The sequence below is a fragment of the Nicotiana attenuata genome, unplaced genomic scaffold, assembly GCF_001879085.1.
Source record: "Nicotiana attenuata strain UT unplaced genomic scaffold, NIATTr2, whole genome shotgun sequence".
Taxonomy (NCBI): domain Eukaryota; kingdom Viridiplantae; phylum Streptophyta; class Magnoliopsida; order Solanales; family Solanaceae; genus Nicotiana; species Nicotiana attenuata.
The window spans coordinates 81,914-100,759 of NW_017670737.1; the positions used below are offsets into that span (position 1 = coordinate 81,914).

General features: G+C 40.8%; 2 protein-coding genes across 2 annotated transcripts; both read right to left on the bottom strand.

Annotated features, from left to right (window-relative positions):
* Positions 1–423: 423 nt before the first annotated feature.
* LOC109242811 (lysine histidine transporter-like 2) lies at positions 424–3,679 on the bottom strand. The gene is made up of 6 exons (XM_019409674.1): positions 3,240–3,679; positions 1,698–2,478; positions 1,193–1,298; positions 997–1,088; positions 827–895; positions 424–707 (listed from the first exon to the last, which is right to left on the bottom strand). The coding sequence occupies exons 1-6, from the start codon at positions 3,419–3,421 to the stop codon at positions 609–611; spliced, it is 1,329 nt and encodes a 442-aa protein (XP_019265219.1). The 5' UTR covers positions 3,422–3,679; the 3' UTR covers positions 424–608.
* Positions 3,680–13,383: 9,704 nt separating this feature from the next.
* LOC109242808 lies at positions 13,384–14,265 on the bottom strand. Its single transcript, XM_019409670.1, has one exon. It carries the CDS (start codon positions 14,263–14,265, stop codon positions 13,384–13,386), a length of 882 nt encoding a protein of 293 aa, XP_019265215.1.
* Between the last annotated feature and the right edge of the window lie 4,581 nt (positions 14,266–18,846).

Genomic DNA, 18,846 nt, shown 5'->3' on the forward strand with positions numbered 1-18,846 from the left:
AATGGGATTGACAGGATAGATATGCAAGGCATTGTGGGTGAGTCCCAGCAATCTCTTTACTGATTTCAAGAGTGAAGTTATGTTCGAAGTTAACAATATGCGCATCTCACACGGAATAAAAGAAATTCCTTATGCAGTTATGCTAGGTTTGGCCGAATTTTCATAGTTGGAGAGAAAAATTACCAATCCAACCCTTATTTTGATAAAGACAAAATTAATTTTTCCTCCATTGTCTCTCTTCTTAGTTCTTAGTAGCAACCTACTCCTTCAGAAAGGGAGAAGTGGACGAACGAGGATTAGGAAGAAAATGGAGTCTAGGGACCGAAATGTAAGGGGAGCCTGCTTGCGGGGTAAAACTGACTAACTCAATTAATTGGAGGCATTAGATTAGGCAGGAAAAAAAAGAACTGGAGTCATTAGACAGTACTCCTAAACAAAGATGTTTTATTTCCAAGTATTATTCACAAAGGCAGTTAAGCATCTATAACAAATAAATACATTGTTTTTGTTCTAAATTGTTCTGAAAAATAATTGTGAGAAACAAATGGCAAAAGGAAAAAAAAGGTAACTATTTACAGTTCCAGATTATAAGAAAAAGGAATTGCAGATCACTGGTAAAACCGGTAGTTCTTGGCTTGTTTGATAAGAGTCCACAACCCTCCAATGGGTGATAAAACAGTCAGCAGTATGCCAACTATGATGCAGAACTAGAATTTATTTGGAAAAAACAAACAGAAAAAAGCCAAAGTAAGTTACAGAAATAAAATAAACCATGAAATTATAAAAAGAATAGTTATAAAATCAAATTAAATCAAACTTTACTCACCCAATTCATAAACCAAGAAAAGCCAAACCTTTTGGGCTTTACAATGATAAGCCAAATGATGCAAGGAAGCTGCAGAAAAAAGGCAAGGTCAAACATATATATTGGCTGATAACTTAATTGCTTCATAAAAACATAACAAAACTGGTGAATTCCTTATGCAATATACTTACGTAATACGATGTTGGGGCCAGAGCAAAACCACCAAAAAATCCCATTAGGCCACCAAAGAATGGTATGGTCATACCCACGAACAATGTAAATGCTACAATTGGAAAAAAAAATAGAATGAAAACAACTCACTCCAATATCTTAAATAACTAAATTAGGGGCAAGAAAGAATTATGAGTATCTATCCCAATAACTTACCGACAAATGTAGTACGCACACTGAACCGAAGAAGAGTGGATGGTTTTAATCTCATTGATTTCACGGCATATGTCTCTATCATGTCAAACATGGGCATTGCGAAAACCTGCAAGTTTTTGTTTTCAAACAAAAAATGTGTTCAAGCTTTCAGATTGATGAGATGACGAGATAAATTAACACTTATTCTCTCTGTTCCAATTTATGTGAACTTGTTTGATTGGGCACGGAATTTAAGAAAAAACGAAGACTTTTGAAGTTTGTGGTCCTGAACAAGTCAAAAGGGGGTTTAGAGTATTTGTGTGGTTATAAAAGTTTGTCATCAAGGGTAGAATTAAAAGTTTAAGCTAAATTGTTTCCAAATTTAGAAAGGGGTCATCCTTTTTGGAACGGACCAAAAAGTACCGGAGGGAGTATATATATATATATATATATATATATATATATATATATATATATATATATATATATGATGAATTAGCAAAATTAAAGGTAGGTAGGTAGGTACCTGGTAACTTCCAATGACATGAACGACAACAAACAAGTTAGCAGCAGCAATAATCCACATAGGTTTTTCGAGTGAAAGCAAGATATTATCCTCGACGACATTACCAAAGGCCCAATAGCCAATGAAAGCGACAGGGAGATAACAGACGGCGACGATGAGATAAGCGACCCATACACCTTTCCACATTGGATCTTTGGAAGGTTTTTCGGATGTTGAAGGAATGGTGGCTTGAATCTCAAGGACCACATTGTGGCCAGCATAGGCAAAAGCCACATCTCCAAGTGCACTCAAGAACATGAAAACATTATCAGATGTCTTTTCACCCCTAAGTTCATAGCTCACTTCTCTGCCTTCAATCCCTCTCCCTATAGAGCATGCCCAAGCAACAGTCGAATATGTCAACGACATGACCGCTGCAGCCAAGGACACCAACGATATGGAATTGAAATTTGGCAAGTGAGATAGTACAAAGTGGACTGAGGAGAATATTATGATGAAGTAGGTCAGCTTTATTGGTTGACAATCAGGGCAAACTGTTTCGTGGAATTTCTTCAACGACTTTCCACCTGTTACCATGTATATTATGCAAGAACTCACGTCCACCACTATTTGTTGGGGTACAACAATCCAAAGTCCTAGTTTTTCACCAAATGCATGTTGACCTAGCTCGTGGTACCTATCAAATCTCTTACCAGGTACCATTTCATGCATCTCTACCATTTGCCAGATTGTATAAAATGTTATAGCCCATGAAAGCAGCATTACTGTTATCCCAGGCCCCCTGTAACATTGATCAATTCTTCACCATTAGAGAATGACGGTGATTTAATAAAAACAAAAATAATCCCCAAACGGGATAAGAATCGATCCATGTAAAAGATACTGATACATAATTCATTGGAATGTCAGTAGATCCAAAATCTCCTGACATGGTATGAAGAGAAGGAATAAGCAAACTCAGAAAATCAAGAACGTTTTGTTGTTCTATAAAATAATCTGCACAAATCAAGCATTATACATCAAAAGATGATATATATTAGAATCGTGCATGCAACAGCAAAGAGGGACAACTTGTTTAATTTTTGGTTATCTGATCTATCCGAAAAATATGTGATCTCAAATATGAACGAGAACATAATTAAGAGTATAAAAGAACATACTCTCTCCATTTCATTTTATGTTTCCTAGTTTGAGCCGAGGTTTAAGAATGTAAAGAATGCTTTTGAATCTTGTAATATCAAACTAAATGTATATACCAAGATACTTTTTAGATATTATTATCTTAAACATGACATATCATTCCTACAAGGGAGTCTAGGAGTGTTATGAAGGGTAAAAAGTGAATGTCGAAATTAAGAATTTAATAAATATAGAATGGTGATATTATTTTTGAAATATGCTTAAAAAGTAAGACACATAAATTAAAATGTAGGGAATAATACACATGAACGAACAATTATTCTGGACTAAAATTGATATAGGAAGAAGGAAAGAGAAACGCAAATCCCCCAGAAAAGAGAGATAACAAAACAGAAAACATACCATCCCATCTCAGACATGGCATAAGGGAGACTGAGGACACCAGCACCAACCATGGCGGTGACATTATGAAAAGTAGAGTACCACCACTTCGCATTTCGATCGGATGTGATGGGAAGCCATGCATCTATGGCTTTCTCCTCCTCTGTTCTGGTGTCTATCTCTTTTTCATTAGCATGAGCCATTAGTTTTCTTTCTTTCTTTCTTTCTTTATTTTTTGTTGGAATAGATATCTTTTATTTTTTTCAACTGTTCATATATATTGTTCACGTGGAGAGTTTGATTATCCACAAAATTAGATTTCTTTATCACTTTGTGGAGGGAACCGAAAATGTAAAACAAGAATTAAAATAGATAAACAGGGAGCAAAGAAGGACTCAAAGTGAATATAGAGTCCTTAGTTTTATTAACCCCAAAACGAAGCACATGCAGTTCCCTCACTGTATGCGCTTTTGTAACGTGCTCTTATATATACGTTAGAGACCCGAAAATGGCGACTCGTTTTACAGGCTATTGCTGGTTCCGAATGTCCAGAGAACTATTATGTCCAAAAGTTATCTAACTCATGTAATTACCACAAGATTGTATAAAGCCTAAAAAATAGGCCAAATATTAACCTAAAATTCCCTAATAATAAGGGTTTCCAAAATGTGGACAAAATTTTTCAAAATTGTCCGTCTCACAAATTTCTTTCGCTAACTCAACCACCTATATTGTAATTTTAAATTTATTTTATCAACACAATTTGTTTCGCTAAGTCAATCTATTTTTAGTATTTTCATTAGTTGTCACGATCCCAAATCCACAAGCCGTGATGACACATAACCCAACCCCCTAGGTAAGCCAACAGTCACATAGTAATAATAAAATTGATTAATTAAGCATAATCTAATAACTCAACAGCGGAAGAATGTCATAAAAATATCTGAGAAGTGAGCCGAACAACCAACCCAAAAACTGGTGTCAACGAGTACACGAGCACTGCTAAATAACAAGGTACCAACGAAATCCTCTAATACAACTGTCTGAACGTAAGAACAGTAAAGATAAAGATAACAGAAAGAGGACTTCAAGGACTGCGGACTATATGGCAGCTACCTTGTAGTCTCCCAAAAGCTGGCAACAACTCAAGCCTGGAAATCACCTTGACCGGATGTACCTGGATCTGCACACGAAGTAGCGTAGTATGAGTACATCCGACCCAATGTACTCAAGTAGCAATACTAACCTTGGGTTGAAAGCAGTGACGAGCTCAGAACAGTAATCCAATACCAATTCCAATACCAATAACCGATAACAGTTCAGAATATAAAGAATAAACTGTAGAAACAATAGCTCAATAATATCAAGTTCAGCTTATTCACATTTCTGTAATTTAGGCATGTTTCAAGTATAATAGTTAAAGCCCAGCATAGATAAAGCAGGTCAATTATCAAGTAGCACGAGGAAAGTACATCTCTATGCCTACATGTTAGGTATACATGGCAATCAACAGTATCAGAATGGATCCATCAAGAATATTTACACTTAGCACTATACGGGTGTCTGGCCTAACTGCCCATCATCAAGCACATATGTGAAATACTATGCATCCGTGTTTCTCCCAAACGCACACGCAAGTATACGTGGTCGACAAGTAATATAATGATAAGTTGAGTGTCGAACCCACAGAGACTTGTGTAAACTACTCACGGAATTACTAAAATTGTTATTCAGTCCAGCTAAAATCAAAGTCCAATAATATGATTATATTATACTACGATTCTAAGTAATAACTAAATTATCAAGTAACGAATTGATTGTTGTGTATTCAGTAGAGATAAGTATTCCAGGGTTGTGGTCAATTCACCATTCGTATTGTGTTCTAATTAACTCTCTCATTCCTATAATTCACCCATGGTTGCTAATTAATCGATAAATGCTCTCATAGCCTTCTCCCAAAGTACTACTCACCTATTCTCAATAGATTAACGCATATATTCCTATGAAATCAATCTATTAAGAACGCATTAAGATTACGATATTTAAGTAAGCACGGTGACTAGGTATATTCCTATCCTAACCACAAATCCGCTCCCCCTAAGGGTTAAGATCATGCTCTCTTCAATTCTTCTCTAATCTAAATATGGTTTTCCCAAGCATAACATAGATAGTAAATAGAACCTAACTGTTGGCCAGACAATTAAGCAATTAAACACAGAATTGAAGAAACAACCATATATTGGATAATTATAATCAAGGTCAAGCTAATATCAAACAACAATATTCATGGCTAAATCAAAACCCCAGAACAATGGGTGTTTAGCCACTCATACTCATGTTCATCACAATAAGGTTCAATTTCATCACAATTAGCAAAAACAAAGGGAAGAAACGAAGAATTTGATGGTTAAATCTCCTCCTTGCCTCTTGCCTCTCTATTTCTCCCACTAGACTATGAAAACCTTGATAATTAATCCTTGGGCGAGCTTGACTTTATATAGGTTAAGTGGGGTTTCCTCCAGATTTCCAATTATACACCTGACAAACGCTTTTCGGAATTTGGACTAGCACGGTCGCGCATCTGACCGCGCTAGTTGGCATACGTTCTGTTTAGGGCGCGCTAAATTAGCGCGGGCGCGCACCTGGGCGCGCTAGCCCAGATCCTTACTTCCTTGATTTTTTCCCTCGTCTTCGTGCGTACTCAGCTCCGAGGGGTTGTTTTTACTCTAAAGTAGTTCCAATCACCTCTTTAAGGCATCACATAGGCTCCTCATCCTGCAATGTATACAATTCACAATTAGAGCCCATTTTAATCAATTAACCACATTATGACATCGGAATATAACTAAGCGGGAGCATAAACAATCGCCAAATTACCTAGATTTAGCCTCTTATCAACACCCCATACTTAATTCGTTGCTAGTCCTCGAGCAATCACCCTATACTTTCTAGAGGTTCCTTCACTCAACCATATCCCCTAACGCATTACACCCAGAATAATTTACATACATTACGCCTAGCAGTGAACAATCCTAGCCTCAAAAGTCGACTCTCAAGTGCCATGCAATATCCCTACTTCCTCAAAGTACTCTACACAGAAGTCAAGACTTGCCTTTTCTTCACGAATCACATGCCCTCACAATCACAGTAAGGAGAATAAAATCAATCTACACATTTGAGTCTCATGCTCACATATATCAAAGAAAATCGCTCACCCTCACAACAGAAGTCACATGCATGCAATTGGTACCATAAGCTTGCCCTTAATGTAAATCTCTACTAATGTAGGCTCACTCGATCTAAAATCAATTCGGTTTCATGGTTGTAATGTGGGCTAAGGGACGGGTAGGATATATTTAGGAATAGTGGTTCACCCTTCTAAGCACTTTAACACATCACATAATCACTTTGAGCGCAAATTTTTCAATCCCAACTTCAACTTCACAACTAAAATCACTCCCAACAATGTTCCCTCTTTCTTTAAGCACCACTTTCATTTATACCCCACTAGCAAGAACAAGCCAACAATTTATTCACCTATATTTTCTTTCTTTCTTTTTTAAATTTTTTTTCTTGATTTCCGCTAGTGGGGTATTATTCTCCAAAACAAGTGCACCTTTCTCCCTTTTATTGGTTCCACTCAAAAGACACCCCACACTTAATTCCTTCTTACTTCTTTTAGCGCTCATCTCACAATTAAAGTGCTTTAATAGGTAAAAGGATCAAAACAATGTCAATTAAGAACAAAAAGGGTATAGGCTTGTAATGTGGGTACCAAATAAAAGTCTATAGGCTCAAAAGGGTTGACTAGGGATAAATTTTATTTGTGGTAAGCAATTAAGCTCAAAAAGATCAAAGAAAACCTAAAACCATTTTTCAAACCGAGCATCACCTAAAATTTCGCTTCAACTCACATACCGGGCAAGTTCTAGACTCAAGTACAAAGCATGGACTACACAAAAACCTCACCACACATGGCATATGACTCATTCCAGATCAGCTCATCAAGACGCTCCACTACGAGCATTCAATTCAGTACAAACATACAGATTAAGGCACCTTAGTGAGATTCAACAAATAAGACTAAGCGTTACACTCTAGGGTCTATTGTGTTCAGGTGCGTCAACGCTATGGGTTCTCTCTTGATTTTCTAGCTCGTAGCCCATTAACCTACTCTACAAATCAAAAAGAAAACAAAATAAAAAAACTACCTATACCCGGTTCAAGTTAAAACCCTTGGAAAAGAACCGTGGCCCAAAGAAAAACCAAGGGGGAGTTGCTACACTACCTAAAAAAAATAAAAAATCTTTTTGGTGTTTTCTCTAGACTAACTTCCCTCAAGAAAATTGTCTAAAAGATCCGTCATCAGGAAGAGTCTACATATTTTCCAAATTTTTTTTTCTCGACTTAGTCCCTCAAGAACCCCGCCGAGAGGGATCCGTCATCGGGACGAGCCACTTATCTATTTTAAACTAATGATTCCTACTTAACACCAAAACTATCAAAGTCAAATAAAACAAAACAAAAACAACATTCAAAATGATACAACTACATACAATGAAGTACCCCCACCCCACACATTAAAATGAAGACATGTCCCCATGGCTTAAAATATGAAAGAGCAGTGAGGTGAAGGAGCTTCCCTGAAGTGTCACTCCTGGTCGGAGACAGTGTCTGGGTTGACGTGGCACGCACGACCCAGAGCTCGCAGCCAGCCCATGAATTTCTTTTCCGACTTCACTTGTCGGTCAGCTACCGCTTCTACTTGGGTGCCCAAATCAGTCATGGATGCTCGCAAACCAGCCATCTCCTGCTCTAAAGCAGTGAAACGGGACACCCGGGCAGCTCCTGAAGACGTCGCAGTCCCAGATGGTCCTGCAGCTGCTACAACTCGCTCCTGAGCCTGTGGTGCGGCCTCCACGTTCTCCTCAGCATCCTCCTCATCATCAGAATCATCAGAGCTACTACTCACTGCCGCCTCTACTACTTCCGGCTCCTTGCCCGTGGTCGCCTTATCAGCACGGAACTTGCCCTCCTTTTTGACCAACCCATCCACAGCTAGATTTTCGGGTACCCGAGCATCCCTGCATAGTTGAGTCACTAAAGAGGGAAGAAAGAATCCATACCTTTTGACTTGACTTCGGACGAATATCTCATCATGCATCACTTTGGCCACATCGAAGTCGTACCCATTTACAAAGCACCAAATCAAGGCAGCTCGGGGCCCATTTACCTCTGTAGTATTGTAAGACGGAATCAAGCGGTTGTTTATGAGGTGCAACCAGCACTTCCCTTCAAAGGTGAGTACTGAGGAATGGAATTTCTCCCCATAGTCCATCCAGACCACTTCTTTCCCGGGCACACAAATTGTCTCAAAAAATCGCGCCCATTTTCCGTCATTCATTTGGTGGCGTCCGTACTCATAGAAGTAATCACCAGCATACGGAGGTGGATGCAGCTGGTAGGCCGTTCGTATTGCCTCAACAGAAGCATTCACCGCCCGTCGGCGCACCGTGACTACTCCATTAACATGCTCCGGTGCATTGGCATAGAACTCCCACACAGCCATTGCATTGCCCTCACCGGGCTCATTGATGAAGGTTTGCAACCCTCGCCTCACTAACTCATTGTACATGTACGGGCAGTGATGCTGGAGCCAGCGGACGTGAATACCCCTCTCTGGAATTGGCTTTCTACGAGCCTTTTTCGTAAAGCAGTCCTGAGCTGCGGCTGAAACAAAATTTGTAGTATCAAAGGAACGTGCATGTGCAGCCCCTCTTGACCTAGCCGAACCAGCCTGGCTGCTCGAGGAGGCCCCTGTGGCTTGTCGCTTCCTTCGTGGAGCCATGATACCTGCAAAACGAGAACACATTAGCACAACCCAACTAAAATTTGTGACGCAATGCGGTTACTCAGACTTCACACGCATAGGTGGTCACAAACTACATAATCACGTTCATTCGGGCCTTTCCACAAACACCTTGTGGGCATTAGGCCTTCACAACCCCTTTTAAACTTTTTAGAACAATAATCCACCACATACTTTCACCAAAATCACAAATCAAGTGGCATTCCACCCCACACTTATCACCCACCAACACCACAACTTATTGCACCAAATTCTCTACACAAAATCTAGGTACAACTACTACAACTAAAGTATTTGAATATAAACAAAATCTGAAAAAAATAAAAATACAAAAAGAGAAGAAAAAGAGAAGAAAAAGAAACTAGAGTTCATACCTGTGATGGACAATGGTGGTGAGGGGAGAAGGAGAATGGGGAGCCTGGGATGGGGAAAGAGTCGTGAGATGGGGGAAGGATTGGAGCTAGGGTTTTGTTTTTGTTGGAATGGGGAGAGGAGAGAAGGGCTGGGGCTTTGTTTTAACGGGAGAATTAGAAAAAGGGGGGGAACTAAAACCTAAACAAAATAAAAGAAGGAAATAAAGAGAAAAACTTAAACTACTAAAAAAAAAACTGGCGACAATTTGACGGAACTAGCGCGGCCAGATGCGCGGTCGCGCTAGTTTTAGCGCGGCCAAGTCAGAATCATGGAGAAATTCGCGCACCCAGATGCGCGCTCACATGCGCGACCACGCTAATAGCGCGTTCAGAAGCGCGCCTAGGTTGCGCGGCCCAGGCAGAACCTGTGCAAATTAGCGCGCCCAGATGCGCGGCCAATAGCGCGGGCGCGTACCTGGGCGGAATTTTTCCTCAATTTTTTACCTGTCCTTACCTCGTTTGATGGCCTTAGCACTTGCCCATTGTCACCTGCATTGGTTAGCACTTCCTAAAACACAAAATTAACAACTACTACTATCGTTGGGTTGCCTCCCAACCAGCGCCTTATTTAACATCGTGGCATGACGTTTACAACAATTCAATGGGTTGCCTCCCATCCAGCGCCTGATTTAACGTCGCGGCACGACGCAGAGTCTCGCTTACTCATCAGCGAGTACAACCTTGGTCTTTTCACGATTAATCATTCCTCCCCAATAATGCTTGACTCTATGACCATTCACCAAGAATTTCCTCTCACTATTTAAAGCTCGCAGCTCGATTGCACCATAAGGAGTGACTCTCACCATCTCAAAAGGACCTGACCATCTCGACTTTAGCTTCCCAGGGAACAGCCGTAGTCTAGAATTGAATAACAATACCTGTTGGCATGGCTCAAAGTGACGTGGCTTGATATGCTTGTCATGCCATCATTTTGTCTTTTCTTTATATAGCTTGGCATTTTCATAAGAGTGCAGCCTGAACTCGTCTAACTCATTCAATTGCATAAGTCTTTTCTCACCTGCAGTTTCAAGGTCCATGTTCAGCTTCTTAATGGCCCAGTATGCTTTGTGTTCAAGCTCAACGGGCAAGTGGCAGGCCTTCCCATAAACCAGCTTGTAAAGGGACGCTCCAATTGGCATTTTATATGCAGTCCTATACGCCCATAGGGCATCATCCAACTTTGCAGCCCAATCCTTCCTATTCACACTCACCGTCTTCTTTAATATTTGCTTGATTTCTCTGTTTGACACCTCAGCTTGCCCACTTGTCTGCGGATGATATGCTGTAGTAACTCTGTGGCGAACTCCATATTTAGCAAGAAGGTTGTTCAACAATCGATTGCAAAAATGAGTCCCTTCATCACTGATTAAGGCCTGTGGCGTCCCGAATCTCGAGAATATGTTCTTTTTCACAAAAGCAGCTACCACCATGGCATCATTTGTGGGCAAAGCAATTGCCTCCACCCATTTTGACACGTAGTCAACGGCTAGCAAAATGTATTTGTTTCCTCTGGACGGTGGAAATAGCCCCATAAAATATATTCCCCACACATCAAAAAGCTCAACTTCTAGAATATTATTTAAGGGCATCTCATGCTTCCTTGTGATTGTTCCCGTCCTCTGACATTGGTCACACTTCTTAACGAATGCATGGGCATGCTTGAATAAGGTTGGCCAAAAGAGACCGGATTGTAACACCTTTGCAGCTGTTCTATCTCCTCCATGATGGCCCCCATAAGGTGATGCGTGACAATCATACAACACTAATTCCACCTCTTTTTCAGGAATGCATCTCCTCATCAACTGATCAGCACATTGCTTGAACAAGTAGGGCTCATCCCAGTAATAGAAGTTCACATCATGTAAGAACCGCTTTCTAGCTTCATATTGGATTTCGGGAGGGAGTACTCCACTCACAAGATAATTCACATAGTCTGCATACCATGGGGGAGGGTCTTGGGTTATAGCAAAAAGTTGCTCATCAGGAAACACCTCTTTAATTTGGCCACCCTCCTCCACGTGATCGTGATTTTCCAACCTTGATAGATGGTCAGCTACTTGGTTCTCTGTCCCCTTTCGATCTCGTATTTATACATCAAATTCCTGCAACAACAAAACCCAGCGCATCAAGCGAGCTTTGGATTCCTTTTTTGTAAACAAATACCTGATTGCTGCATGATTCGTATGGACTATGACTTTCGTTCCCACCAAGTATGCCCGGAATTTCTCAAAGGCCCACACAACGGCTAACAACTCCTTCTCAGTGGTGGTGTAATTCAGCTGTGCATCATCAAGAGTCTTACTCGCATAGTAGATGGAATAAAACATCTTGTCCTTCCTCTGGCCTAGCACTGCCCCAATAGCAAGGTCACTTGCATCACACATAAGTTCAAATGGTAGAGACCAATCAGGTGCCATAATAATGGGGGCAGTCACCAACTTCTTTTAAGTTCCTCAAATGCGTTGAGGCAAGCATCATCAGAATTGAAAGTGACATCTTTTTCAAGCAGCCTCCACAAATGAGTAGCAATTTTTGAAAAATCTTTAATAAAGCGCCGATAGAAACCCGCATGTCCCAAGAAACTCCGGACACCCTTCACTGAGATAGGTGGAGGTAAGTTTGCAACCGCCTCCACCTTTGCCTTATCAACTTCAATGCCGCTCCGAGATACTCTGTGACCTAGCATGATGCCTTCTTGTACCATAAAATGGCACTTTTCCCAAATTAATACCAGATTTTTTTCTTCACAACGGGCCAACACCTTGCTTAAATTCCTCAAGAAATCATCATAAGAAGACCCAAAAACTGAAAAATCATCCATAAACACTTCCACGAATTTTTCCACCATGTCGGTGAAAATAGCCATCATGCATCTCTGGAATGTGGCTGGTGCATTACAAAGACCAAATGGCATTCGCTTGAAGGCAAAAGTGCCATAAGGACAAGTAAAAGTAGTCTTCTCCTGATCCTCTAGGCATATGACAATCTGATTGTATCCTGAATAACCATCAAGGAAGCAGTAATATTCATGCCCGGCTAACCTGTCTAGCATTTGGTCGATGAATGGGAGTGGGAAGTGATCCTTGCGAGTTGCCTTATTGAGCCTTCTATAATCAATGCAGACTCTCCAGCCCATAACAGTGCGAGTGGGGATTAGCTCATTCTTCTCGTTCTCAACTACAGTCATTCCTCCCTTTTTGGGCACACATTGAACCGGGCTTACCCAGTGGCTATCAGAAATAGGAAAAATGATACCTGTATCGAGCAACTTGATTACTTCCTTTTTCACCACCTCTTTCATAATGGGATTTAATCTCCTTTGCTGCTCTACACTAGGGCGGTGTCCGTCCTCTAGAAAGATTTTATGCATGCAAAACGATGGACTAATACCCTTGAAGTCAGCTATAGTCCACCCAATGGCCCTTTTATGCTCGCGGAGGACTCTGAGCAATTTTTCTTCTTGAGTGCTGGTCAAGCTGGATGAAATAATCACGGGCAGCGTCTCTGAATTCCCCAAATAAGCATAGCGCAGATGCGCTGGAAGTGGATTAAGTTCTAGCTTCGGAGCTTCTTCAATAGATGGCCTGGGGAGGGTCAGAGTGACAGGCCTGTCCAACTCTTCAAATTTTCTAACCCCATGTACATAACTGCATGACATATCCAGCACTTGCTCAATTTCTCCCATCCTTTCATCTTCACTATTTTCTACGTCCCCAATCAGTACTCGTTCAACAGGATCTGCAGGGCTCATATAGGGTACTAACGATGTGGCATCACCTTCCACCACAGAGATCATGGATAACTCTTCATAATGGGCTGGTAACTTGAGTGCTCTATAAACATTGAAGACCTCCACTCGGTCACCCACTCTCATCGTCATCTTTCATTCACAAACATCAATAATAGCTCGGCCCGTGGCTAAGAATGGACGCCCCAAAATAAATGGGACTTCCTGATCAGGCTCGTAATCCAGGATGATGAAATCAGCTGGGAATATGAAAGACCCCACTTGAACTAGCACATCTTCAATCACTCCCTCAGGATGGGCAAGGGAGCGGTCAGCTAACTGTAAGATAACTGTTGTTGGGCGTGGTTCACCCAACCCCAACTGTCTGAATATAGATAGCGACATCAAATTGATGCTCGCTCCAAGGTCACATAGAGCTCGCCCAACAGCATGTTTACCAATCGTGATTTGGATAGTGAAACTACCTGGATCCTTCAATTTCTGAGGTAACATGCCTTGAATTATGGAACTGCACTCCTCAGTGAGTGCCACAGTCTCGAACTCGATCGGCCGCCTTTTATTCGCCACAATGTCCTTGATGTATTTTGCATATTTGGGTACTTCTTGTAAGATGTCAACCAATGGAATATTAATTTGTACCTGCTTCAAGATATCAAGAAACTTTTTATATGTGGCATTATCTCGTAATTTCTGCAGTCTTTGAGGGAATGGAGGTGGTAGCCTTGCAACCAATTGTGGGGATTGCTCAGCCACCGCCTCTCCAACTGGCTTCTCTGGCTCCTTGGCTGGCTCTGATGTTGATTCTACAATGGCTGGCCTCTCATTAAAAGTCACATGTTTCCTCTTTTTAGATAGAACTTCCTCTAGTTGTCTCCCATTCCTCAACGATACGGCATTAAGGGCCGCCCTAGGATTGGCTTCTCCAGCTGGTCTAGTGTTTTGAGCACTAGCAAGCTGTCCCATTTGACACTCCAAATTTCTCACTGTTGTGGCGAGGGATTGCTGTTCAGCCACCATCCTTTTAAACATGTCTTCAAGATGACTTGTAGGACTCGCTTGTTATTCGACCTGAGGTGGTCTATATTGCTATTGAGATGCTTGAGGCCTGTATTTATTCTGAGTGCCCTGGTTTCCAACCCAAGAGAAGTTTGGGTGGTTCCTCTAGTTGGGATTGTAAGTGTTCCCATATTGGCTTGTCTGGCCCCTATTTGAATTACCCACAAAGCAGACAGACTCTGGGTTTGCGGGGCATATGTCGCTCGTGTGCCCTTCTCCATATATTTCACAAAAAGTTTGAACCTGTTGTACTGGTTGTATTTGTTGCTTGTTGATACTCAAGTTCATCTGGTTGACTTGATTGGCCAGTGTAGCAATCTGCGCTGATAATGCTGAGACGACATCTAACTCAAGAACCCCTGTAGACTTTTGCACTGTGTGTCTGCCTATCTCTCCTTGCCAATCCGGATTGCTCGTAGAAAATTTGTTCAACAATGCATATATCTCGTCAAAGCTTTTCTCCAACACTTGACCCCCAGTTGTAGCATCTACCACGATCTTAGTTTCAGAATGTAGCCCTTCTATGAAAGTGTGAGCTAACACTTCATTCGTCTGATTGTGATGAAGACAGTCTCTGAGTAGCCCCTTGAACCTTTCCCAAGCTGAGTATAAAGATTCTCCTGCTTTCTGTTTGAAGGCCACTATCTCACTTCTGATCTTTGCAGTTTTGCCTGAAGGAAAGAATCTTGCCAAAAATTTTCTTGCCAAATCGTTCCATGATGTAATGGAGTTAGTTGGTTCTGCCTTTAGCCATCGCTTAGCCTCACCCAACAGAGAGAATGGAAAAAGTGTGAGCCTCACATAATCTGGAGTGACCCCGTTAGTGATATAAGTATCACTAATCTCCAAGAAATTCAGAATATGCTGCTGCGGATCCTCATGTGGAAGACCCATAAATTGCCCGTTTGCATGAAGCAGCTGGAGCATGCTCTGTTTCAACTCAAAGTGCCCAGTGATCCTGGGCTTCACTATACTGGAGGTGAAATTAGCAATGCTGGGCATTGCCACCTCCTGAACAGCCATGGGTTGCTCCTCTGCCATGTCAACAGGAAATTGAACAAGTGCTTGAATATTATTCGTGTCCCTTGCTTCCCTCAATCTCCTATGAAATGTTCTCTCAGGTTCAGGATCAAAGCCTTGAAGTCGGTCCTAGCTTCTGACCCTACGCATTCAATCAAAACTCCTGAGATCTGAGCAATAATCAAGTAATGTTAGACTAGACAAAATAAGCAATTAAAACAAAAACTAGCAAGTAGCTAATATTCAAGTCCCCGGCAACGACACCAAAAACTTGTTGCTCCAAAACGCACACGCAAGTATACGTGGTCGACAAGTAATATAATGATAAATTGAGTGTCGAACCCACAGAGACTTGTGTAAACTACTCACGGAATTACTCAAATTGCTATTCAGTCCAGCTAAAATCAAAGTCCAATGATATGATTATATTATACTACAATTCTAAGTAAAAATTAAATTATCATGTAACTAATTGATTGTTGTGTATTCAGTAGAGATAAGTATTCCAGGGTTGTGCTCGATTCACCAATCGTATTGTGTTCTAATTAACTCTCCCTTTCATATAATTCACTCATGATTGCTAATTAATCAATAAATTCTCTCATAGCCTTCTCCGAAGTACTAGTCACCTATTCTCAGTAGATTAACGCCTATATTCCTATGAATCAATCTATTAAGAACGCATTAAGATCAAGATATTTAATTAAGCACGGTGACTAGGTATATTCCTATCCTAACCACAAATCCGCTCCCCCTAAGGGTTAAGATGATGCTCTCTTCAATTCTTCTCTAATCTAAACATGGCTTTCCCAAGCATAGCATAGATAGTAAATAGAACCTAACTGTTGGCCAGACAATTAAGCAATTAAACACAGAATTGAAGAAACAACCATATATTGGTGAATTATAATCAAGGTCAAGCTAATATCAAACAAAAATATTCATGGCTAAATCACAACCCCAGAACAATGGGTGTTTAGCCACTCATACTCATGTTCATCACAATAAGGTTCAATTTCATCATAATTAGCAAAAACAAAGGGAAGAAAAGAAGAATTTGATGGTTAAATCTCCTCCTTGCCTCTTGCCTCTCTATATCTCCCACTAGACTATGAAAACCTTGATAATTAATCCTTGGGCGAGCTTGACTTTATATATGTTAAGTGGGGTTTCCTCCAGATTTCCAATTATACCCCTGACAAACGCTTTCCGAAATTTGGACTAGCGCGGTCGCGCATATGGGCGCGCATCTGACTGCGATAGTTGGCATACGTTCTGTTTAGGGCGCGCTAAAATTAGTGCGGGCGCGCACCTGGGCGCGCTAGCCCAGATCCTTACTTCCTTTATTTTTTCCTCATCTTCGTGCGTACTCAGCTCCGAGGGGTTGTTTTTGCTCTAAAGTAGTTCCAATTACCTCTTTAAGGCATCACATAGGCTCCTCATCCTGCAATGTATACAATTCACAATTAGAGCCCATTTTTAATCAATTAACCACATTATGACATCGGAATATAACTAAGCAGGAGCATAAACAATCGCCAAATTACCTAGATTTAGCCTCTTATCAATGCACCCTCTGCTGGCATGTCAAAATCTAGAGGGGCGGATCATGTCCAAGCGCTAATTATAATCATTTAGCCCAATAAGGAGGCCTGATGCACGCGTCGCCCCAAATAATAATACTTAGTCCAATATGGGCTTGGCGTATGCTTCACCTCAAAATTAGTACCCAACCGGTTCTGAGGCCCAAACTCAATCATTTACCATCATGTCTCGTATAAACACATCTCAAATACTCAGTTTAATAGTTTTACCCTTATGTGGTATCAACAACATGTGAGGAATCAAATAAGAAGTACTGATACAGAGATACCATACACAGATATAGTATCATGACTGAGAACATGCGTGCAAATAAGGTATATAACTTGGAAACAACAAGCATATCCATATCAAGTCTCAAACAGTTAGCACATAGCCTAAACATAATTTCTAACATGATTCACAGTTCGAATAATCAAACAAGAAGAGGGAACGTGGGGATGTTATACCCCATATTTTCGTACGTGAGAGTACGTCGTAAGTCAATTGATGTAAGCTCAAAAACGAGATCGTCTTTGAAAGCACACAAAGTAAGTTAATCATGTTAACTTGGAAGTTACAAATCTTTAAGATCATGGATAACAAGTACCAAGAGGGTTGAAAGGCTTAGAAGCTAATCAAATTGAAGAAAATAAGTTTCGTCGAATGTCGACAAGTTGGGAATGTTATAACATGTACTTTTGGGGTGAAACTAGGGTGCTTAATATGATAAGAAGGTTATGTTATGAGTTATTGTAGTCGTATGGTAGCCGTGTATTACCTTTTGAAGTCAAGTGAGTTGTGGAACAAAAGTTGGCAAATGTCATCACAAGTTACATTCATAAATGTGTAAAAATTAGATCAAATGTAGCTGATCATTTCTCCCAATATACTTGGAATTACGGGATGCTACACCTACCAAATTGAAGATCTAAAAGTCTAGTTTCTAATGCATTAAATTGTTTGTCGATACAACATCGGAGCAGAGAGATATTAACGTTTTCGCGAGACCGCACAAGCAACTCCCCATGGACGCACTTTGCTTTTCATTAATAGGCTTCATAGGTTACAATAAGGCTTCATAATTGATAAAAGATGGGGGAAGTTACTAAAACATGGTTCAAAGGTTCACAAAATATTACATGGGCTCATAGGTTCGCCCTTAAGGAAATGAAAAAGGTACAAGAAAGGGAAATCAACCAGCCACTTAATAGTCGTCCCCGGAGTCACCTTCCAAGCTTCTTCTTCAGGCTCCTCCTCAGGGTCCTCTTCAACTTCCTCCTCATCCTTGTCATTGTTGTACCTATTTCTTCCTCAAGATCCTCCTCTATCTCTATTTTTAACTCAATCTTTACGTATTCAATCACCTGGTCATCGTCATCTGGTGGTGGCAGCATGTGATCGACCAACCCGGGAACTACTTATCGGTGCATGGCAACGGTGACGAGATAGTGGGGCAAGATCTTGTAATATATTTGCAGAGCTGATGCTGAATCTTCCAGTCTGGTTAATCCCTCTCTACTAGGCCTAGCCATTTCATCCTCCTCATTGATCCACACAAAGTACTCAGGCGTGCACCACGAATTTTGCCTCATTGCCATTGTGATCAAGTCGTTCCATTTACTTGGAGCCTCTTCACCCTCGAGATCAGAATTTGTCTGTTGTAATCATCTTCATACAAAGTTTTCCTTAACTAGAGAGGAACATCTTAAATCATACCAAATTGCCTCAGAACCCTCAGAGGTGCGAATGACTGAATTCCTTCCAATCCCACTAAATCGATGAAGTACTTTCCCCGGCATCTCAAGATTGCCCTGCCACTTAACCATGAATGTTTCCAGTTTATGTATTCTCCCTCAGATGTATCAACATTTTTTGCCGCTCCTCATGACCATGCAGTGTTACCCAGTGCCTCATCCTTTCGTTATAGCTCCAGATCAT